This window comes from Synchiropus splendidus, chromosome 1, assembly GCF_027744825.2.
Source record: "Synchiropus splendidus isolate RoL2022-P1 chromosome 1, RoL_Sspl_1.0, whole genome shotgun sequence".
In the NCBI taxonomy this organism is placed as follows: Eukaryota; Metazoa; Chordata; class Actinopteri; order Syngnathiformes; family Callionymidae; genus Synchiropus; species Synchiropus splendidus.
Window position 1 is genome coordinate 17706218 of NC_071334.1, and position 17526 is coordinate 17723743.

Below are 17526 nucleotides of genomic sequence, written 5' to 3' on the forward strand. Positions count from 1 at the left end.
ATTGTGTTTTCCTGTAGCTAAATTATACCCATGTTCTCCTTGAGGATGTGATGAAGCTATTACTTTCTTGATTTGGTTTCTAGGCAACAAGACGTGTCCCATGAGACACTCATGCCGTGCTACTTCGGTCAGACCTACTCTGTAATCTTCGTTTAATTACAGTCATCTTCCAAAAATGATCCCATGTATTTTATTTTGCGGCTTTGTAGAGAAAGTATCGTCGCCTCAAGACCTGTCTGTTGCGTGAATAGCTTAGGACAGTTATAAATAATACTGGATGACACCAAGACCATTCTCCAGCTCGCACCTTCACCGAGGTGCAATGAGTGCCAAGGTGTTCTTCATGACCTAAATAAAAAAAAGGAAAGAAATAGAAATTTACAATGAAAGCTTGAAGAAACAAAAACCAAAGCAGTTTTCCCTTTTACTTTAGAGTAGACTATCAAATTGCTGCTCACATAATGTGGCTGCTCCTGTTAAAAAAGTCACATGATGCTGCTGACCAGTAAACTAGCTGGCAGTATTCTCTTCTGTTTGTGTATGTTTGTTTATGTATTCTGTTCACTTTCATAGACTGTCGGTTGGATTTCTAAGTTTGGTCTCAATTAGGCATCTTCAGAATTCATTTAAACACATTAGAATATTTGATTTTTATTTGGTTAGATGACATTGTTTTTAGTTATCAATTCGTTTTAATTTTATATATTTTTATGTATATTTTTCGTTTTGTTTATTGTTATTATTATTTTATAAATCAGAGCACCTTTATTTTCACGTAGTTACCTATAAGTCAGCGTTTGTTGCAGATGAAACGAGTCCAGTCGACTCTCCATCTGAATATGAGGCGTGTGACATCCATGCTCGTTCACGTGTATGAGGGGGAGGAGCCAACATAGTGGAAGATCGACATCAACCAATCAGAGCGCGATACTTTTGAAGCCGTATAAAGCACCGCGTGCGCCGCGCTCCAGTCTGAACACAGCACTTGGTCTCAGGACTCTTCATCCTGTCAAGTGCGGAGGAGAAAAGCTCTATTAAAGGACTAACTTCCGTGAGATTCGGATCACAATTATTATTAGCAGACTTAACGCCGTCCCTGGACTGTACTGACAAGACGAAGCAGCCATGCGTTTGATCCAGAACATGGCAACTATCGCGGAGTGCGCCGCACCGGAGAACTCTCAGCCGAATAGAGCCATCAAAATAGCAGTGATCGGGGGGAGTGGAGTCGGCAAAACCGGTAAGAATTGTGCCCGGAACAGCAACCGATTTAACCATATTAAGAGCGAGAGAAGTCCAGTGAATATTCCTGTCATTTAAACATATTTTTTTTCTTGCTGCAGCACTCGTCGTGAGATTTTTGACGAGGCGTTTCATCGGAGACTACGAGAGAAATGCTGGTGAGTTTGGGAGAAACAAAAACGACAATGTTTCCTTTCCAGTGTTTTAACAGTTGATTTGTTCTGGTCCAGGGAATCTGTACTCTCGAGAGGTCCAGGTGGACGGGGATCAAGTCACCATCCAGGTTCAGGACACTCCGGGTGTGGAGGTAAGATTTCTTAAAATGTGTATATCTTTTTTTGGATCCCTAAAAAGGAGCTGACTGGCTTCAACACTTGCAATGTGTTAGAGAGCTTCAGCCACTGCGGTACAAAGCTGCCATTATCTAATAGAGTGTCTGGGCATTAGTCCAATCCCCAAAATGAGTGTGTGTTACATATTTCAGTCCAGCCAGTCGAGCTCCTGCGTCTGGCTGTTTAATCTCACTTTTCCACTAATGGCTGACTGAAAGAGAGTAAATGATACCCCGCCGTCTGTGTCACAGACACCTCGCTTTTTCTTTTTTCGCCTGGAGAAAAGTTCTTGTCTTTGCAAGATTCCAAAATGCACATTCTGATCATCTGATTCTACATTTTTTCCTACAGATGTCTGACAATGGCATCAGGCTGCCAGATCATGTGACCTGCTCCATTAACTGGGCCGACGCCGTTGTGCTGGTGTACTCGGTAACTGACCGCTGCAGCTTTGACTTGATCAGTCAGCTGCACCAGCTGGTTGTTCGTGCAGGCGGTGCCAACATGCCCCCTGTCATCCTGCTGGCTAACAAGGCAGACCTGATTCACCTGAGGCGAGTGGACTCCCAGCAAGGGGTGGTTCTGGCAGAAACGCTCAGCTGCTCCTTCTACGAGGTCTCAGCCAGCGAGGACTACAGTCAGGTCCACGAAGCCTTCCACCGAGTCTGCTGCCAGCTGGCGAGGCAGCCGCAGCCCACCTCCAACTCCTCCAGTGCTGTCGCAGAGAAGAAGCGATCACCCCTCATCCCCAGACCCAAGTCGCCAAACATGCAAGATCTGAAGAGGCGCTTCAAGCAGGCACTGTCCGCCAAAGTCAGGACAGTCACATCTGTGTGAGGAGGCAGCTGAAGCTGAAAGTGTTGACAAGAGAAGACTCCCAGGTCTGGTCCAGAGTTGTGACGTGAGCAGATGGGGGTCGATCACAGAGGAGTGCATCAGTCCTGGAAGATCTCAGTGAGCACAGAGGAAGCAGCAGTGCAAAAGCAAGCCTGCATGCAATCCTGTGCTGGAGACTGTGGTGCGGATGAACCTTTATTTTAAGCTGCTTTTGAGGCAGCTCCTTTCAGCTGCAGTGGTGGCACTGCCCACCGTGGTGTTCTTCTAACAACCACTTGCAGTGCGGATGCAGTGAGCTTGTCTGTAACCGTTTTGTAGTATTTGTTTGCACTGCTACGGTGCATGAACATGTCATAAGTGACAGGGTGAAGTGTGACAGCGGAATGTAGCATGCGATGAGGTTATCACTGATGCACTTTATTATCGAAAAAGAATAGTCCAAAGGGCCAAATATTTATTTGTTAGTGACTCACGTTTTGGATCACAATAAAAGGATGATGAATTTGAGGTTGCCTACTGTGTTGAATATGTCTGTGAATGAGGCTGCGGGGACAATGTGAAGCGACCTTCGCTAGAGATGAGACATGACTCCGTCACTCCTGCTGATGCGAGACGATTTTGAATGAAGTATCACAAAGACTGCGGTTAGAAAAATCCATCCAGGGACATGAATTAGAAAACTGTGACATCGATTTTCAGCATCATTACTAATTCCAGTTTAACACAAACACCACGTACTGTACTAGAAAAGCAAGCATCTCATTTGAGCTGCACATCTTTCCCTCCTCAAAAATCCCCACTCTTAAATTGCAAACAGGCTCAGGTAGATGGCAAATGAAAGAAAGATAATGAAATAAATTGGTGAATTCAGTGAAAGGTGATGCTCTTCGCAAACATCGTTAAACTGCTAGATAATGACCTGCCTTGCATTTGCCACCACCACACGATGGGAGGAGGTGAAATAAAAGTGTCTTCTCACCAGCACCACAATACGCTTCTCCCAGTTCACACTTCATGAAGATTTCACACCTACAACCTGCTTTTAACACTTCCTAGTCAAAACAGAAGAAGAAAGTAGTTGTGAGTATTTCAAATATTACTCTTTAATGTGGGCATGAAAATAACTTCCACACTTGTGAGGACAGAAAAGCTGTATATTTCCTCCCTGTGGAGCCACCAGGTTTCTATATTTGGTCTTTATTCATAAACACTTTCTGCTGCCTGAGGTGCACATCCAACTCACACCCCAATATCAGGCATCAGTCGTTGAGTGGCAAAGAGCAGTTCAGGAATGTCCGTGGGTCGCAACAGTCGAGTGGACATGACCAGCACCTGTGGACAACAGCACTGCAGGTTAGACAAGGGTAACCAGGTTTAATGGACACAATTGTGAGTTGCAGTCAAACACACCTATTTAACACTTGGTCATGAAGCAGCATATAACAATATCCATACAAAGGGAAGTACATTTGAAAAGATTGTCTTTAAAATGCATTCATAACACTAAGGCTAATAAAAACACCTGCTGATTCAAGAAAAGCAAATTCAGCTTCAGTCATGCCAAAACAGGAATGAGAGTGTACAACCACAGTTTAAAATCCTTCCCTGCAGGAACTGGGATCTAGTTCTTCAACAAACAAGCTCCTTGTTCCCACTTGCTATCACAGAGTTCCTTGAAGCGAATGGCCCCAGCCTTTTCATTAGTCACAGAGGGACTTTATAATTCTATTGAAATGTCGAAGTCAAGTACTGGAGAAAGGAGCTGTTGGAAGTGTGTGTGACACTTCTAAGTTAACCAAATGTTGCACCGGTGACCCTCAGAACGACATGCAGATGAGCTTCCCACGTACATGCGACGTGATGTCGCTGTGACCTTACGCTCTGAACTGTCTTTGTTGAGAGCAAAGAAAGAGGTGGTTGATGCACAGTTGTCACATTCATTAGTCCCTTATTCATAAACACGGCCCTGAAACCCATGGACTCTATTACCGTCAACATTCCGGGATTGTTGACATAATGAACCTCTTTACAATGGCAACATATTCTGGTTTATATTATTAAATTGCTTAGTTTTTTCAATATGGCAACAAGAAAATGAAAATGACAGACCAGAGAGAAGGCCGAAGAACTCATGTTCTACCAATGTGAGCTTGTCTTTATTGAAGGAGTTTGAACAGGAGTTCATGCCACTATTTCTGATCATTTCAGAGCAATTGGAACCGGACGAGTGAGCTGTCATGATGAGCTGAGCTCATGTCTCAACCTGTAAATGTCACCAAGAATCATACTAGCTAGTGATGGACTGGCTTGGTTTAAATGAGACACTGTTTCAGGTGTGATGTCTGTAACTTTAGGCTGTGGGCAGGGGTCACGGTGGGCACAACCAACTGTGCTGCACATCACAAAGCAGAGCCACATACCAAATAAAGTTTAAAGCAAAACTAAAATGTTGCCCTCATTCAGACTGGACCGACACTGGGAATGTCAAACAAGTCTTTAGTTAAACATCGTAAAAGTAAAGGTGGAGGCAGCGCACTCACATTTCGATGAAAATAGGTCACACGTTATGAAACTAGAGAGGAGAGAAAATGGCTCCTAGTCAAAATAACTATTTTGGATCCTATGTATCTGAGTGCTCCTGTCATGTTGAGCATGTAATGACTCGAGGACTCCAACATGATCAGGACTCTTCATGTGTACAACAGCTAAGTCGTTTGGCAGCGGTGTTGTTTTTTAACCGGCCGATCGTTTAGTTTGGCAGGAGCCTTATTTGTGATGGTGGAATGAAATGTGTGCAGATCAAACGTCTAGTTTGAGCCTTCAGCATGTATTACTTGGAGGCAGACGTTTGCTCGCAGGTCAGGCTGGAGCTCAGTGTGTGGGCCAGCACTGGTGACTCTATTTGGTTTTGTCTGAGTACAGATGAAGCGCTTTGATCCTGTTCCGGGTGGTTATTGTCCCACTCTAAACCTTTTATTAAGACAAACCCACGCTGGTCTCCCAGCCTGACCCGCTGCATCGCCGCCTTCTCACCTCAACCTAACGCTCCGTTGCATGTGTCTCTCTGACAGCGGCTCCTTCTGTATAATCACCGCTATACCGCCCTGATGCTATCACCTCTGCAGTTGAGAGGAGCCACCTGTGTATGTGTGTCACTGCTCATGGTTGTCATGAGCACCAAGTCGCCACTGCGAAGACTCATTGCACAACAGCTATTTTTTTTTTTGAGTATGGCTCAAGTTTGTATGAATTTTTATCTCAATCCAGCATCAAATACTTCTGCTATGGATTTGCTGTCGTTGGTCTAATCCAGATGTGCCTCATGCGTACTGAAGCTGTTGGAAAAACACTGTCATCCAGACAAAGAAGAAAAACAAATGGAGGTTCTTGGATCAGAGGGTGGCTTAATCCACCATATGCATGTGCCATTGTACCAATGCCATTTAACAATGTATTCCATGATGAAGAAGGCTAATAAGAATGTGCTGATGGATGGAACATTTAAGTTTAAAAAACTTATTTTCACTTGATGCAGCAAAGAGTTCACTCACCACTGAAGCACCTCCACCCTGTTAATTAAGCTTATAGTCATGTATTTTATATTTAATTGATCATTCTGGTGTCAAATATTAAAATGTAATTCATCATGACAATCAATAATAGTAAAACCTGTAATTAATTAGATTGTTTTTTATATAGAGTCTCACCCCTAATTTGAATCGGCGTCAGTATTTTAGACAACGCAGCATACTGAACTATCCTCTTTCATTCAGGCTTAACATGGGATCATTTTTCATGAGGGACTGGAGTTAATACAGACTCACTTCATGTTTTGATGATTCATATTGCCACTTTTTCCACACTGATATAAAGAATTCAGTATGCAAAGGTCACATTTTTTTATTCTATTCCTTAAAATATGTCTCCTTTTGAAAGTTCCAGCTTTTTCAAACTCATTGAAAATAGGCACAGAGCAGCAATTTCTATGCAACATGACTCACAGACGGCCTCGGCATCAACAGCTGAGAACTTGCGTAACTTCTGCCAATGTCGCAGTCCTTACTCAGGACCCGACCTAAATTCACAGAAGGCTGGAAATGAAAGTTGAGAAGCAAAATTGGCGGTTGTCGTTACATAATATTAATGACTTATATACACAACTTTCAATTGTGTCAACTTGTTTGATCACAAAACACCTAGAAGAAGTCACCTGGGTAGGTGTTGTTCATGGAATGACTTTGAGGATGGAGATCATTTCAGATGCTTTTCACATGGCAATGACAGACAGTGTAGTAACGCTCTTTTCTTAAAATAGCGAATGGTTCCATAAATATATATTTAAAATTATATTCTTTGTTCTTCTTGACTTGAACATGGATTTGGACAGCTCCTCTTCTGACCACAGCCACCCTGCCAAGGTGATGGAGACACCACTTGGGGTGGGCAACAAATTTTCCCAAGGGAGTGTTGTGAGGGGGCGAAGGAAGGAAGGAACAACAGAAAGGTGGGAAACCTGTGTAATGTACTGTACATATGCATCTATCTTCAGTTTACAAGAGCTTATTCCTGTTCAGGGCTGCGGGGATTGCTGGAGCCTATCCCAGTGGTCACTGGGTGAGAGGTCTCCAGTCCATTGCAGGGCACACACACTAGTCAAACACACCCCCAAGGGTAATTTTAGAGTGCCACAAGCCAACACCAAGTTCATTCCGCACTGACTTGCAGTCACACCACTTTGAATGGATTACCACTATTTAGATTAAACCAGGAGCAGTTTTATTTTAATGCCTGCCATCATCAGTTATAGTTGTCATCCAGCAGATACCTGCACATTACGTTGTCGAGTGAATGACTGTGAAAACTCACCTGAATCCCAGGACTTGTTGCAGCAACAAGCTCCTTGATGAGGCGAAGCTCTGAGGGCGTGACTCCACCCACCAGGAAGAGAATGAGCAGCGGGTTATCACTGGGGTGTGGACGACTCACCTGCATATGAGAAGAGAGTGTTAGTCTGAGTTAGTTACCTGCAGGGAGCAGTAAAACACCCCACTGTGATGACATGACTTTTTTATCATTTCACTTGATATGCACCTTCTCTGGAGACCCTCCATGAGATAAGATTTGACGTGTCTCAAAATAAAAACTTGCTCATACCTATTGCCTGGACTGATATGCAAATGTCCAGATTATTATGTAACTGAATTCCTTTCTCAAAACCAGAGAAGAGGTTTTATAGCACTACTGCTGAAGCTATAACTAGAGAAGCACTAAGAATATATTTCTTTCAGTTTAGCAAACTTGAAATGATAAAAAAAGCTTCACTATTAAATTCAATATTCAACCTTGCTTCAACCTTGCTTTCCTGTCAAATGAATAAAAACTACTGGATGAGAGTTATGCGCAGAAAGGTCAGAATAGGCTTTAAAAATACCCTGGGAGATTCAAATGTTCACTGTCCAGATGGAGCATTACATGACTGCTGTTACGAGTGAAGTTTAAAAGGTGAGTTTGCCCGCATGGCGAGGTCTGGTGTATCACCTGCGTGGGGCTTCAAGCATCCTCCTGGTTGTTGGGCTGTATTTAGGACACATTTTCTGCCTGTGAATACTAACCAATGCAATCAGAGCTGCAGGGGGCGGACCCAGGAAGGAAGAGAGTGGCAGTCCACGTGCACTGCTGACAGGCAGGGCTGAAGCATGGCAAGCATCATTCAACGTGTTTCACCGGAAAGATCACCCAGCAAACATTTCATGTGTATTCAAGGAAGCATGTTTGCATATTTTGGATCGGCTTAATGGTAGATTTCAAGGAAACATGAACTCCACGTGCAAACACATGGGCACCTACGCGTGTGTGAAACGTGTTCCGGCATGGGGCCAATGGGGAAGAAGGGGCTTGAGAGAGCAGGTTTAGATGAAATGTGCTGTAACGTTTGAAATCAGCAAGAGCTGGTACAAGCTCACCACCACTTTTGTTACATCACCTTTGCATTCAACGTTGTCCTTGAAGTTGTGTGGATGAAGTGGGAAACTTGAAGATGAAAGCATCGGTTTTATTATAGGTGCCACATCAGGAGCTCTTCCTGCATGTTTGAGCAGCTGATGTGCAAGACTATATATAGAGAAAAACACTCAAGTAAATGCTTTCACAAATGACGTTTAAAGCTGCCAACGTGTCTCAGAGCACTGATTGAAGGAATCAGAGCAGTATTTGACATAAAAATGTCAATAAGTGTGATTATGGTGGAGAATTATAAAAAATATAGAAAATGATATACATTTTTAAGCATGTGAGAAGAAAAATTAAAACGCAAACACTGTTAAAGAAAATCAAATATCAGGGTGCTGTTTAACCTCCTAAGTACAACAGAAACATTATTATTAATATTTCTGAATATAAGTAGTACTGCATGCCTTGAATTGCAGGCAGAAGAAAAGGAAATATTTATATATTTTATAGCTACAGTTTTTGCAGGAAAATATTATTTCATCATTCAACATTTTCAACGTAACAAGCATCGTAACATAATATTATCAAAAAAATAAATCAAAATTGTTGGGAAAGTAAACGAAAGTAGAATTAAAGCAACATTCATTCAAGTAACATTGTGATGAAGTGAAAAAAAGCACACTGGAGGCACCAGTAAAATAGCTTTAAAATTAATGAAAGATCAATAACTAATAATGATGAGATCAGTGTCATAGTATGGCATCATGAAGGCCAGAAAAACCTGGGGGCCCACTTGCTCTTATTTTCTCATGCAATCAGCATTGACACAGTCATCACCCCAAAAAGGGAATTTTTTGGAGGGAAAGCATTTAATCCAGCCAGCGTGATGGCTGATGGGAAGTGTAGCACAATAACCATTGGTGGTAATTATCTTCAGTGAGAATGATGCTGCAGCAGAAATGAAGTCCCATTATGTAATATAACAATACATATTGCATCTGGAGATGATGACAGTGGAACTGACAGTGATTCCAGTGACTCGAATAATAAACAGAAGTATGCACAGAGGAGAGCTGAAGACAGATATAAGGGCAAAGATAGAAAGGTTAGATGAAGACTAACCCGCCAAAGAGGAACTCCCGGTGTGCAACAAACAGTGGGAGTGGAGAGCAAGATCGATCTTATTATCTTGTGTGGCACCCTCTCAAGCCACTGGAAAACCGAAGTAAAGGATGATCTGCTTGATATATGTTGGGTGGAAGGGGTTGCCATAGAAACAATATTTTTTTTATTTCCAATATCAGAAAAAGCCTTTCAGTAACCTCTTTGTAAATGTACCAAAAGAAAATTCAGAATGATAAAAATACAGTAGCTGATAGACAAAAACCAGGAAAACTTTCTTTTGCATATTTCAGTTTGCCGACCAGTTTGGTCATGACATCTGACATTGCCCATAGAATGTGTCACTGCGGTCACATAGCGTTGATGAAGATGAAGATGAAGACAGTGCAGCACTATGTTTGTTATCCTTTGACAACATCATATAAGGAACATACTGTATGGTAACAAAAGCTATTACATGACAATCCTTGACAGAAAATTCAAGGATTCTGGAGAAAATACAAAAGCATCCACTTGCAGTGTGATTCACTCCAATATGACGACCATGTACTAGCATTGGCGGTATGATATAACTCATATGAATCATATAGCTCACGGTCATATGCAAGGTATATTGACTCCAAAGTAAAAACGAAGGATTAGTATGAGAAAATGCAGGAATGCAAAAGTTTGTTCACTCTTCTTAGATTTCATGATATTGTGCTCCTCCTTTATAAGGAAAATATTTTTTTGTGTGACAATTCTAGAGTACAATGACCTAGTTTTATTACAATGAACAATACAATTTTAAACCACAGTCAACCAACTTAAAAACGGGGGGAGGGAAGAGTACATGATAGCCGCAAGAGAAGGATAGGAAGAAAGGTCACGGACAAGCCACAGGCGACACCTGACAGTTGGTGGCATTGTTGCTCATTGTTCTCCTATCCAGAGGCTGATGTGCATGAATTATTGAGTCAGACCAGGTGGAAGTCTGCATGGTGAAAAAACACATTGGGTTCCTGATTGCCTATTGTGAAAATTGGTGTACCCTCAGACGTGTATGGGGCTGCATGGCTAGGACAGGTAGCGGAGACCTTGAGGGAAACAAATTCATCAATGTCAACCAGGCTTTTAGCTAGAAGGGCATCTGGGCGTCTGCAAAACATGAAAAAATGGACGCCCCATTCTCGACCGTAGCTTGGCCGCTAGATGCCACCAAATACCAGCATAATCTGGCGGACGCCCAGACGCCCTCCTTGCTAAAAGCCTGAAATTGTCAACAGAATCCAGGGAAAAATGTTCAAGAGTTGGTCATCAAGTTGGAACTATGTGGGGGCTGGATTCTTGTCCCGTGGCCGTTACTGCAGTAAAGTCACTTTCCCAAGTTGTGACAAACCTTTGCATACCACTGTATGCTGTAAGCAATGTTGTAATCAAATTTAGAATATGAGGATGACAACTTGCGGCAAATGAAATCCCCAAGTTCAGTATAACTAACGACTTCTTTTAAGTTTTAGGTGTCATACTGAAATAAGATGATTAAAAGCTTCCTGTGCGTTTAATTGTCGGTCTGGGATGGCAGGCCACACGTAATAGGAGGATAATTAACACTCTGCACAGGAGGGCGGGACGCAGAGGGTCGACGCTGATGAAGCAGAAAGTTGTAAGGTAAGAAAAAGTCAAACAAAAAGGTCCATAAGCAACTGTGATAACTACACACTAGGAGCATTGTGACTTCTAAAGTGGGAGATTCATGAAGACTGGACTGCTGCTGGGTCACAGATATCTATGACCTTTGCTATTATTCTACCTGGACAAAGACAAAAAAGAACTGGATTGTTATTATGTGGCACAAAGTCCTCTTTTCACCTGAAAGTAACCATCTTTTCATTCTTTCTTTCTTAGGAAATAGAGGTGAATCTGAGAAAGACAGGAGAGACAAAGAATTTCGGAAGGTTTGAGAACCATGGCATTTACTAGTATAGGTCCACTGTGCTTCACTTGATCCAGGGTCAATGCAGCTTGCTACTCGGATGGCGATGCTAATTTTCACTTTTAGTAGAACCTGGAACCTGCTCACAGCGCCAAAAAAGTAAACTTCTGATCTGTACCCAACAGTAGTGCATCATCAATCCTTCACTAAATATCAAAACATTATGTTATGTGGTGCGATTCAATGGCAAAACAGTGTGGAGAGCCTTTTATAAAAGCAGTAGAAGAGTTTGCCTTCTTAAATGTCATACATCTGCACTGATGGGTCTACTAGAGTAGCAACTGTACGTACATGGGATTCTTAACTCAACAGTGTCTTAAATAAATGTGTGATACTGAACACTCCCTCAGTGCACTATTAAAAATAAGCAGTTTGAGGTAATGCAATAGAGTCTCTTAAGTGGGACACGGCTCAGACAGAAGGGTCCAGTATGAAGTACACAGTGGGCCGTGCTGTTAAAAATAGAACTTTTACTGTCTTAAGGAAGTTCAGCAAACGCCTACGGCGTGCAGCGAGTTCTGTTTTTATTGCTCTAGTTTGTCTGAGTCGGTGTTTTATGGGCCAAATATCTTCATTTGTGGACCACAGTTACACAACCGGTCTAATTCCTCCCCAAGGGCAATCATGAGTTAAAGCAGAGCCAGATGTGGTTTAATCAAAACTGTGGACACTATCAGCTCTGTGGTGGATATACATTACCCACGAGACTTAACCGTTATGTCTGCACTTGGAGTGTTTCTATAACCCTTTAGGTCTGCAGGTCCAGGCCAAAACTCTGAATGGACACATTGCCTGAATCACAATCAGCTGGCATTGAGTTAATGCAGCGTAAATAAAAGATGTAATGCATGTACTGTATGGTGAATAAATAAGCTTGTTGATGATGCCGCGTGGCACAGGTATTCTCATTTCACCTGTTTTTCTACAGTTGAAAGACGCGCTCAGACTTTGCTCTGCTTCTAGAGAAGCCCAGAAAACAACTTATACCCTTCACTGTTGGGGTGTTTGTCAACATCGTCCTTCAAAACCCATCATTTCTTAGCCAAATCTGACCTCAATTATGGGTGTGACAGTGACCAGGTTTTATAAATAGTTTCGGAAGCAGCTTCCATTGACAGGTGAATGCAAGCTCGCAAATGTGTGGAATATATCACACTTTATATTTCATTTGACTATCAGGTCCAGATGCTTTTTGACAATTGAGAGCAAGATTAGTGATGACTGACCTTCATGAACATGCTGAATCCTGTCTTCAGCAGATCTGTGAGGCCTCCAGACATATACTCGATGTCAGGACATTCATGCTTGCCACCCTGAAACACTTCCTCCAGGAGTTGACGCAGGAATGGACGATAGGTTGCCTGCAAAGCGCCAAAACCACACACAGTTATGGTGAGCACAGGGTCAGTGCACTGCAAAAACTCAAAATCTGTCAAGGTTTATTTAGCCCTATTTTTAGTCAAAATATCTCATCCCATTTGATTTAAGATATATTGGCTTTATAAATGGGGGGACTTAGTTAGAGACAACGCAATCCTAAATCTGTGAAAAACAGAATGATTTCAAAACACTTTCATTAGTTACATGATAACCATTTAAACCATTTAAATCAACAACGCTGAAAAAAATATTTCTTTACAAAAACAATATTCAACCAATTACAGTATATATGCACATTTTCGAATTATCTGATATACTTCAATAATTTGTAGTACAAATCGTTGATGAGACAAAAAAAAAAAAACATAAAACAACAATCTCTACCAGAGAGAGAGAGAATAATCAAAAACCTGTTTGGGCACAATCCTGACATGACACTGAAATTCAGGTGATGAATATGAATTTAAGTGTCAGATTGAAACAGTTGAAACCAGCCATTTGTAAGGGAACAAAAGGTGCCCATGTAACACGTTCATGACACGAGCAATGAAATTACTGAAGCTGGACGACATTCAAAAACACCCTTTCATTGACACATGATGTAAGATCATGTTAAAAAATGTCTTACAATAAGCTCACTAGCTTGTGCCTTTTACATGCTCACAAAGAAAAAAAGATCAACATATGCTTTCATCCAACAGGTGCAGAACCTTCCCTTTCAGTGGCATGGATCACGACAGAGACCTTTGCTCTATTAAGGGTGGAATGGATGATTCAGACTAGAAAAGACTTGAAAGAGGTCTATCTAAGATCTTAAAATAGTATGGATGAATTTATAGAGTGACTGGGAGGATAAGGACACTGCAGCACCAAACACACACTGTCTGAATATAAAACATGATCCAACTGAGCATCAGGCACTGTCATTTATGTAACACAAAGAAGCACCTTTACCGCCACGTGTAGATACCCGTGTATTTGGGGCCTCAAACCATCTCAGGGAGCTGAAATCGCTGCTTGTTGAATGATGTATGTTGGTTGTATGGCGACATGGCAGACTGTGATTGGTCGTAATTTGTTTGGCATAATATGTGTCAATGCACAGACCTTTTGATCGTAATGACACCAGCTATTGTCAATTCCTACGGGACCGCAAAAATATTGTGCTTCAAAAGTCATCGTTTTATAAAGCAGTTTTAGTCTTGTAAAATAGGAAATGCACCACAACATCAGCAGCAGTCAGGCACATCTGAGAGGCAACCTGACACGCCTGGTCACCAGTGTATGAGTTCCACAAATTTCCTGAATTCATTCTGCCAATACTCAGATACTTTACTGAGTATTGGCAGAATGAGATAGTCTCAAATATGGAGATGAATCTCGCCACCTGAGTCTGGATCTGCCCTACGCTCTCCAGCTGTGAAAACCTTGCTAGATGTCTGAAGTCTGAAACAACTTAATTGGCTAAAGCAACATGGCTCCTCTGAACCTCTGGTGGGCGACAAAACATCTTTGAAAAGAAATGACAGCAATCTGCTGATGGAAAACCAATCCAGCTATACACTACTGATCTGCTCATGAGCACCTTGCCCTGGCTGCACCTCTCCTTCAGTTCATGGCAGACTGACCATGACCATGACCATGACCATGACCATGACCATGAGTGATTTGTGTACAACACACGGTATATTGATACTTCTCTGGGAAAGAAGGAAATTGATGGGGCGAAGATGAAACTATAAGGGGGGTGTTATCTACAGTAAACCAACCACAAAAGACAGGCTTAAAAATCCTGTCCATTTCAATCAATGCATTCTAATGAGGGGCAGGTCAGGGGCACGACACCTAATAACACCTTCAGTTCAGTCCCATTTGGGTCATTTCCAATCACCACTAGGGCAAAAATGCTCTGTATAAAACACAAATTCGCCATCCTTTTGGAACAGGACCAACAGCTTTCCACATTGATCCACTTTTCCCCAGGAAAATTCTGCGGTCTGCATTAAACAAATGCTAATGTCAGCACCACGGCATTAGGTCACATATAAAGTAATTGTAAACAGATGAATCATTTCTCACAGGAGAGCCAACACTCAACAGCCTACGGACACACACACACACACCTAATTGTCTGAATACCTAAAAGCTTCCATTAGCATGCTACTGTAAACAGCACCCTAATGAAGCACAGTCACACATTAGTGTCATAATAACATCCAAATATGCATTTGCACATCACTCTGCCAAACAACCTTCCTGGAATTATATTGAGGCTGAAAATGCATATTCTAAATCAACAAACAGCGCTACACAAACAACATTCACCTTAAATCCATCTGTAAAACCAGGTAAAAAACTGATGACGTCCACCACTTTAAAATCGGATTATTGTGGTTCCAAATGATCCTTTATAGGTTTTTGCGGTTCGGTAAAGCTCCTCAAATGCTTTGGTGACTGATACTTTTGATCAGTTCAAATCAGAACAGCGTCGTGTGGGCGTGGCACATTGGCCATTTTTGTAGTTCTTGTCACTCTTTCAGTCGAAAACGGGGTGATTGACTTTAACAAAATATAACTTTACAACGTCATCTCTCTAGTCTCTCTATTACTATGTGAGATTTGATTACTGCAGAAAAAACTGGGACTTTAAACTTTAAAGAAAGGTCTGGAAAAAATGGTATGCACTGATAGGAAAGATTATTTCCATGATACAAAACATCTTGAATACTGCAGAAGAGTTTTGAAATGATTTTACAGGACGGAGATGCTGACACATTGCAAAACACCTCTTCTCCCTTGGATTTAATTGATTGGTTTCCTTCCCGGAAACTGTCCAATGTCCAGACGGTCACAGCAGGATATTTTCTCTGTACATGAGGGAACGTTCTGATCTTAACCAAGAAATATTGCTGCCGTTTTTCGACATATTTGATGCACAACAAAAAGCTACTCAAGTTTGAATTGATCTCATTTATTGTTTATCTCTTCATTTTGGGAGTTAAATCGTAAGTCAGAGTCATAGCCTATCCCCTTGAAGTTGGATGTAGCAGTAGTAAAAAGATTTCAGATATAGGCAGTGTTTTTGAGTTTTGACATACTGTAAATAGTAACAGAAAGTTTTTATGAAGAAGTTAATTTGTTCATTAACTACGATTATCAGGTGACAGAACTGGTGCCCTGAAGACGCACTTAGATGTCACTACAAACCAGTATCAAATGTACCCTGTAGAGGTCGTGCTCCAGTCAAAGCTTCTCAGGTCAAGATGAAACCGAAGACAGATCTAATGACAGACCCCAGACCGTGACATGTCGTACATTGGCCCAAATTCTTGGGCTTCTTCATTCATAGTGTTTGTGTAAACAAACAGACAGATTAATGTTGTGTTTTGCTGAAAGGCAAAGAGCAGAACAGTTCCTTCTTTTCCTGTGGGTTTATTTCAATAATTCAAGATAAAAAGAAAAGCAGTGTGATCTCCATCAGTTGCTGCCTGAAATCCACAAACCCATTTCCATACTCAGCATGCATCCACTTTAACCAATGAAGCTAAATCCAGCCAGCCAAACAGCTTTTCCTCCGCTGAAACCTTTCCTAGCGAGCAATGTTGCTGGTTGCAAGCAAACAAGCACATACTGCGACACTTTTTTGACTGCAGTTTGTGACACAGTTCTTTGCCATTTGTCAATCTTTCATTTTATTCACTCACATAATGGAATGCACATTGGATTTAAACTCTCATCAGTGTAACTGTCTGACTGCAGGCCATTGTTAACAGACGTTATTACCATCCGAATGATACTTGAGAAATAGCTAGAGGAACACGGTAAAAGTGTCTGACCTGGTGAACTCCGTCGCTGGCACTGTAGACGTGGCGCAGCTGCTTCAGGTGGTCTCTGGTGCAACTCAAACCACGCAGGGTCCTAAACATCTCCTCCATTGCATTGTGGGCCCTCTCAGTGGTCAGCTCATTTGGGTTTTCACAACCTACAACAACGGAGAATGAAAAATTATACACCAATATTTTCACTTAGTTGTAACACGTGTATGAGAGGAATATTCACATCAGCAAAACTGTCCAGTTGTTTGTAGCATGTTGTTCTTTTGTGGGTATTTTTCACAGCTGGTTGTAAACTGAAACCACTTACATGGCAACTGCCTGGACACGAGAGGACAAGACTCTGCAGTCTAATCATCAACTGTTCCCCACCTTGCAAAGAACTGCTTAGAGAAGCAAAGACTAGCTGTGAAGTGAAAAGAAAACTGCAGAAAATGAAGAAAAAGCTAAGTGGTTTTACTTTGCGGTAAGGCTTCTGCTCACACACACACACGCACATATATATACACAATGCCAGATTACAGAGCTTTTGGCAGAGCCAGAATGTGCACCTCCGCTCTTTCCAGTGGTTCAGGAATGTGGTTAACTTTCATTAGAGGTGTAATATGTACAACAGCATCATATTAATCTAAAAATGCGTCTCGCTAGGAAACCCCAGAGGCTGTCATAGCAGTGAAAGGACAATATGTTTTCACAGTTTGTGAAGAGGGGGCATGATATTTTTCCTTAAATTTTGACACAACCTCTTAGGAAATAGTTCTGTATAGCCATGGGTGACCTACTGTAACATTCATTGTTAACTTCCCTCAATGCCAGGTCCTGAAGACTGAAAAAGGACAAAGGAAGATAAATCTGA

At 41.8% G+C, this 17526-nt stretch overlaps 2 protein-coding genes across 3 annotated transcripts in view; one reads left to right on the plus strand and one right to left on the minus strand.

Moving 5' to 3' along the window:
* The first annotated feature begins 968 nt into the window (after positions 1-968).
* rasl11b (RAS-like, family 11, member B) lies at positions 969-2910 on the plus strand. Its single transcript, XM_053862032.1, has 4 exons — positions 969-1240; positions 1344-1400; positions 1473-1549; positions 1926-2910. The coding sequence occupies exons 1-4, from the start codon at positions 1126-1128 to the stop codon at positions 2409-2411; spliced, it is 735 nt and encodes a 244-aa protein (XP_053718007.1). The 5' UTR covers positions 969-1125; the 3' UTR covers positions 2412-2910.
* Positions 2296-17526, minus strand: part of scfd2 (sec1 family domain containing 2) — a 73117-nt gene continuing 57886 nt past the window's right edge. Inside the window, exons 6-9 of one of the 2 annotated variants that reach the window (XM_053862008.1) lie at positions 16674-16819; positions 12684-12818; positions 7278-7397; positions 2296-3743 (exon numbers count right to left, since the gene is read on the minus strand). In XM_053862008.1, coding sequence (XP_053717983.1) covers positions 3651-3743; positions 7278-7397; positions 12684-12818; positions 16674-16819 — 494 coding nt within the window. In that variant the 3' untranslated portion in view covers positions 2296-3650. Of the gene's footprint in view, positions 3744-7277; positions 7398-10975; positions 11385-12683; positions 12819-16673; positions 16820-17526 lie in introns of those variants that run through there. The other variant, XM_053862018.1, reaches the window with a different exon arrangement.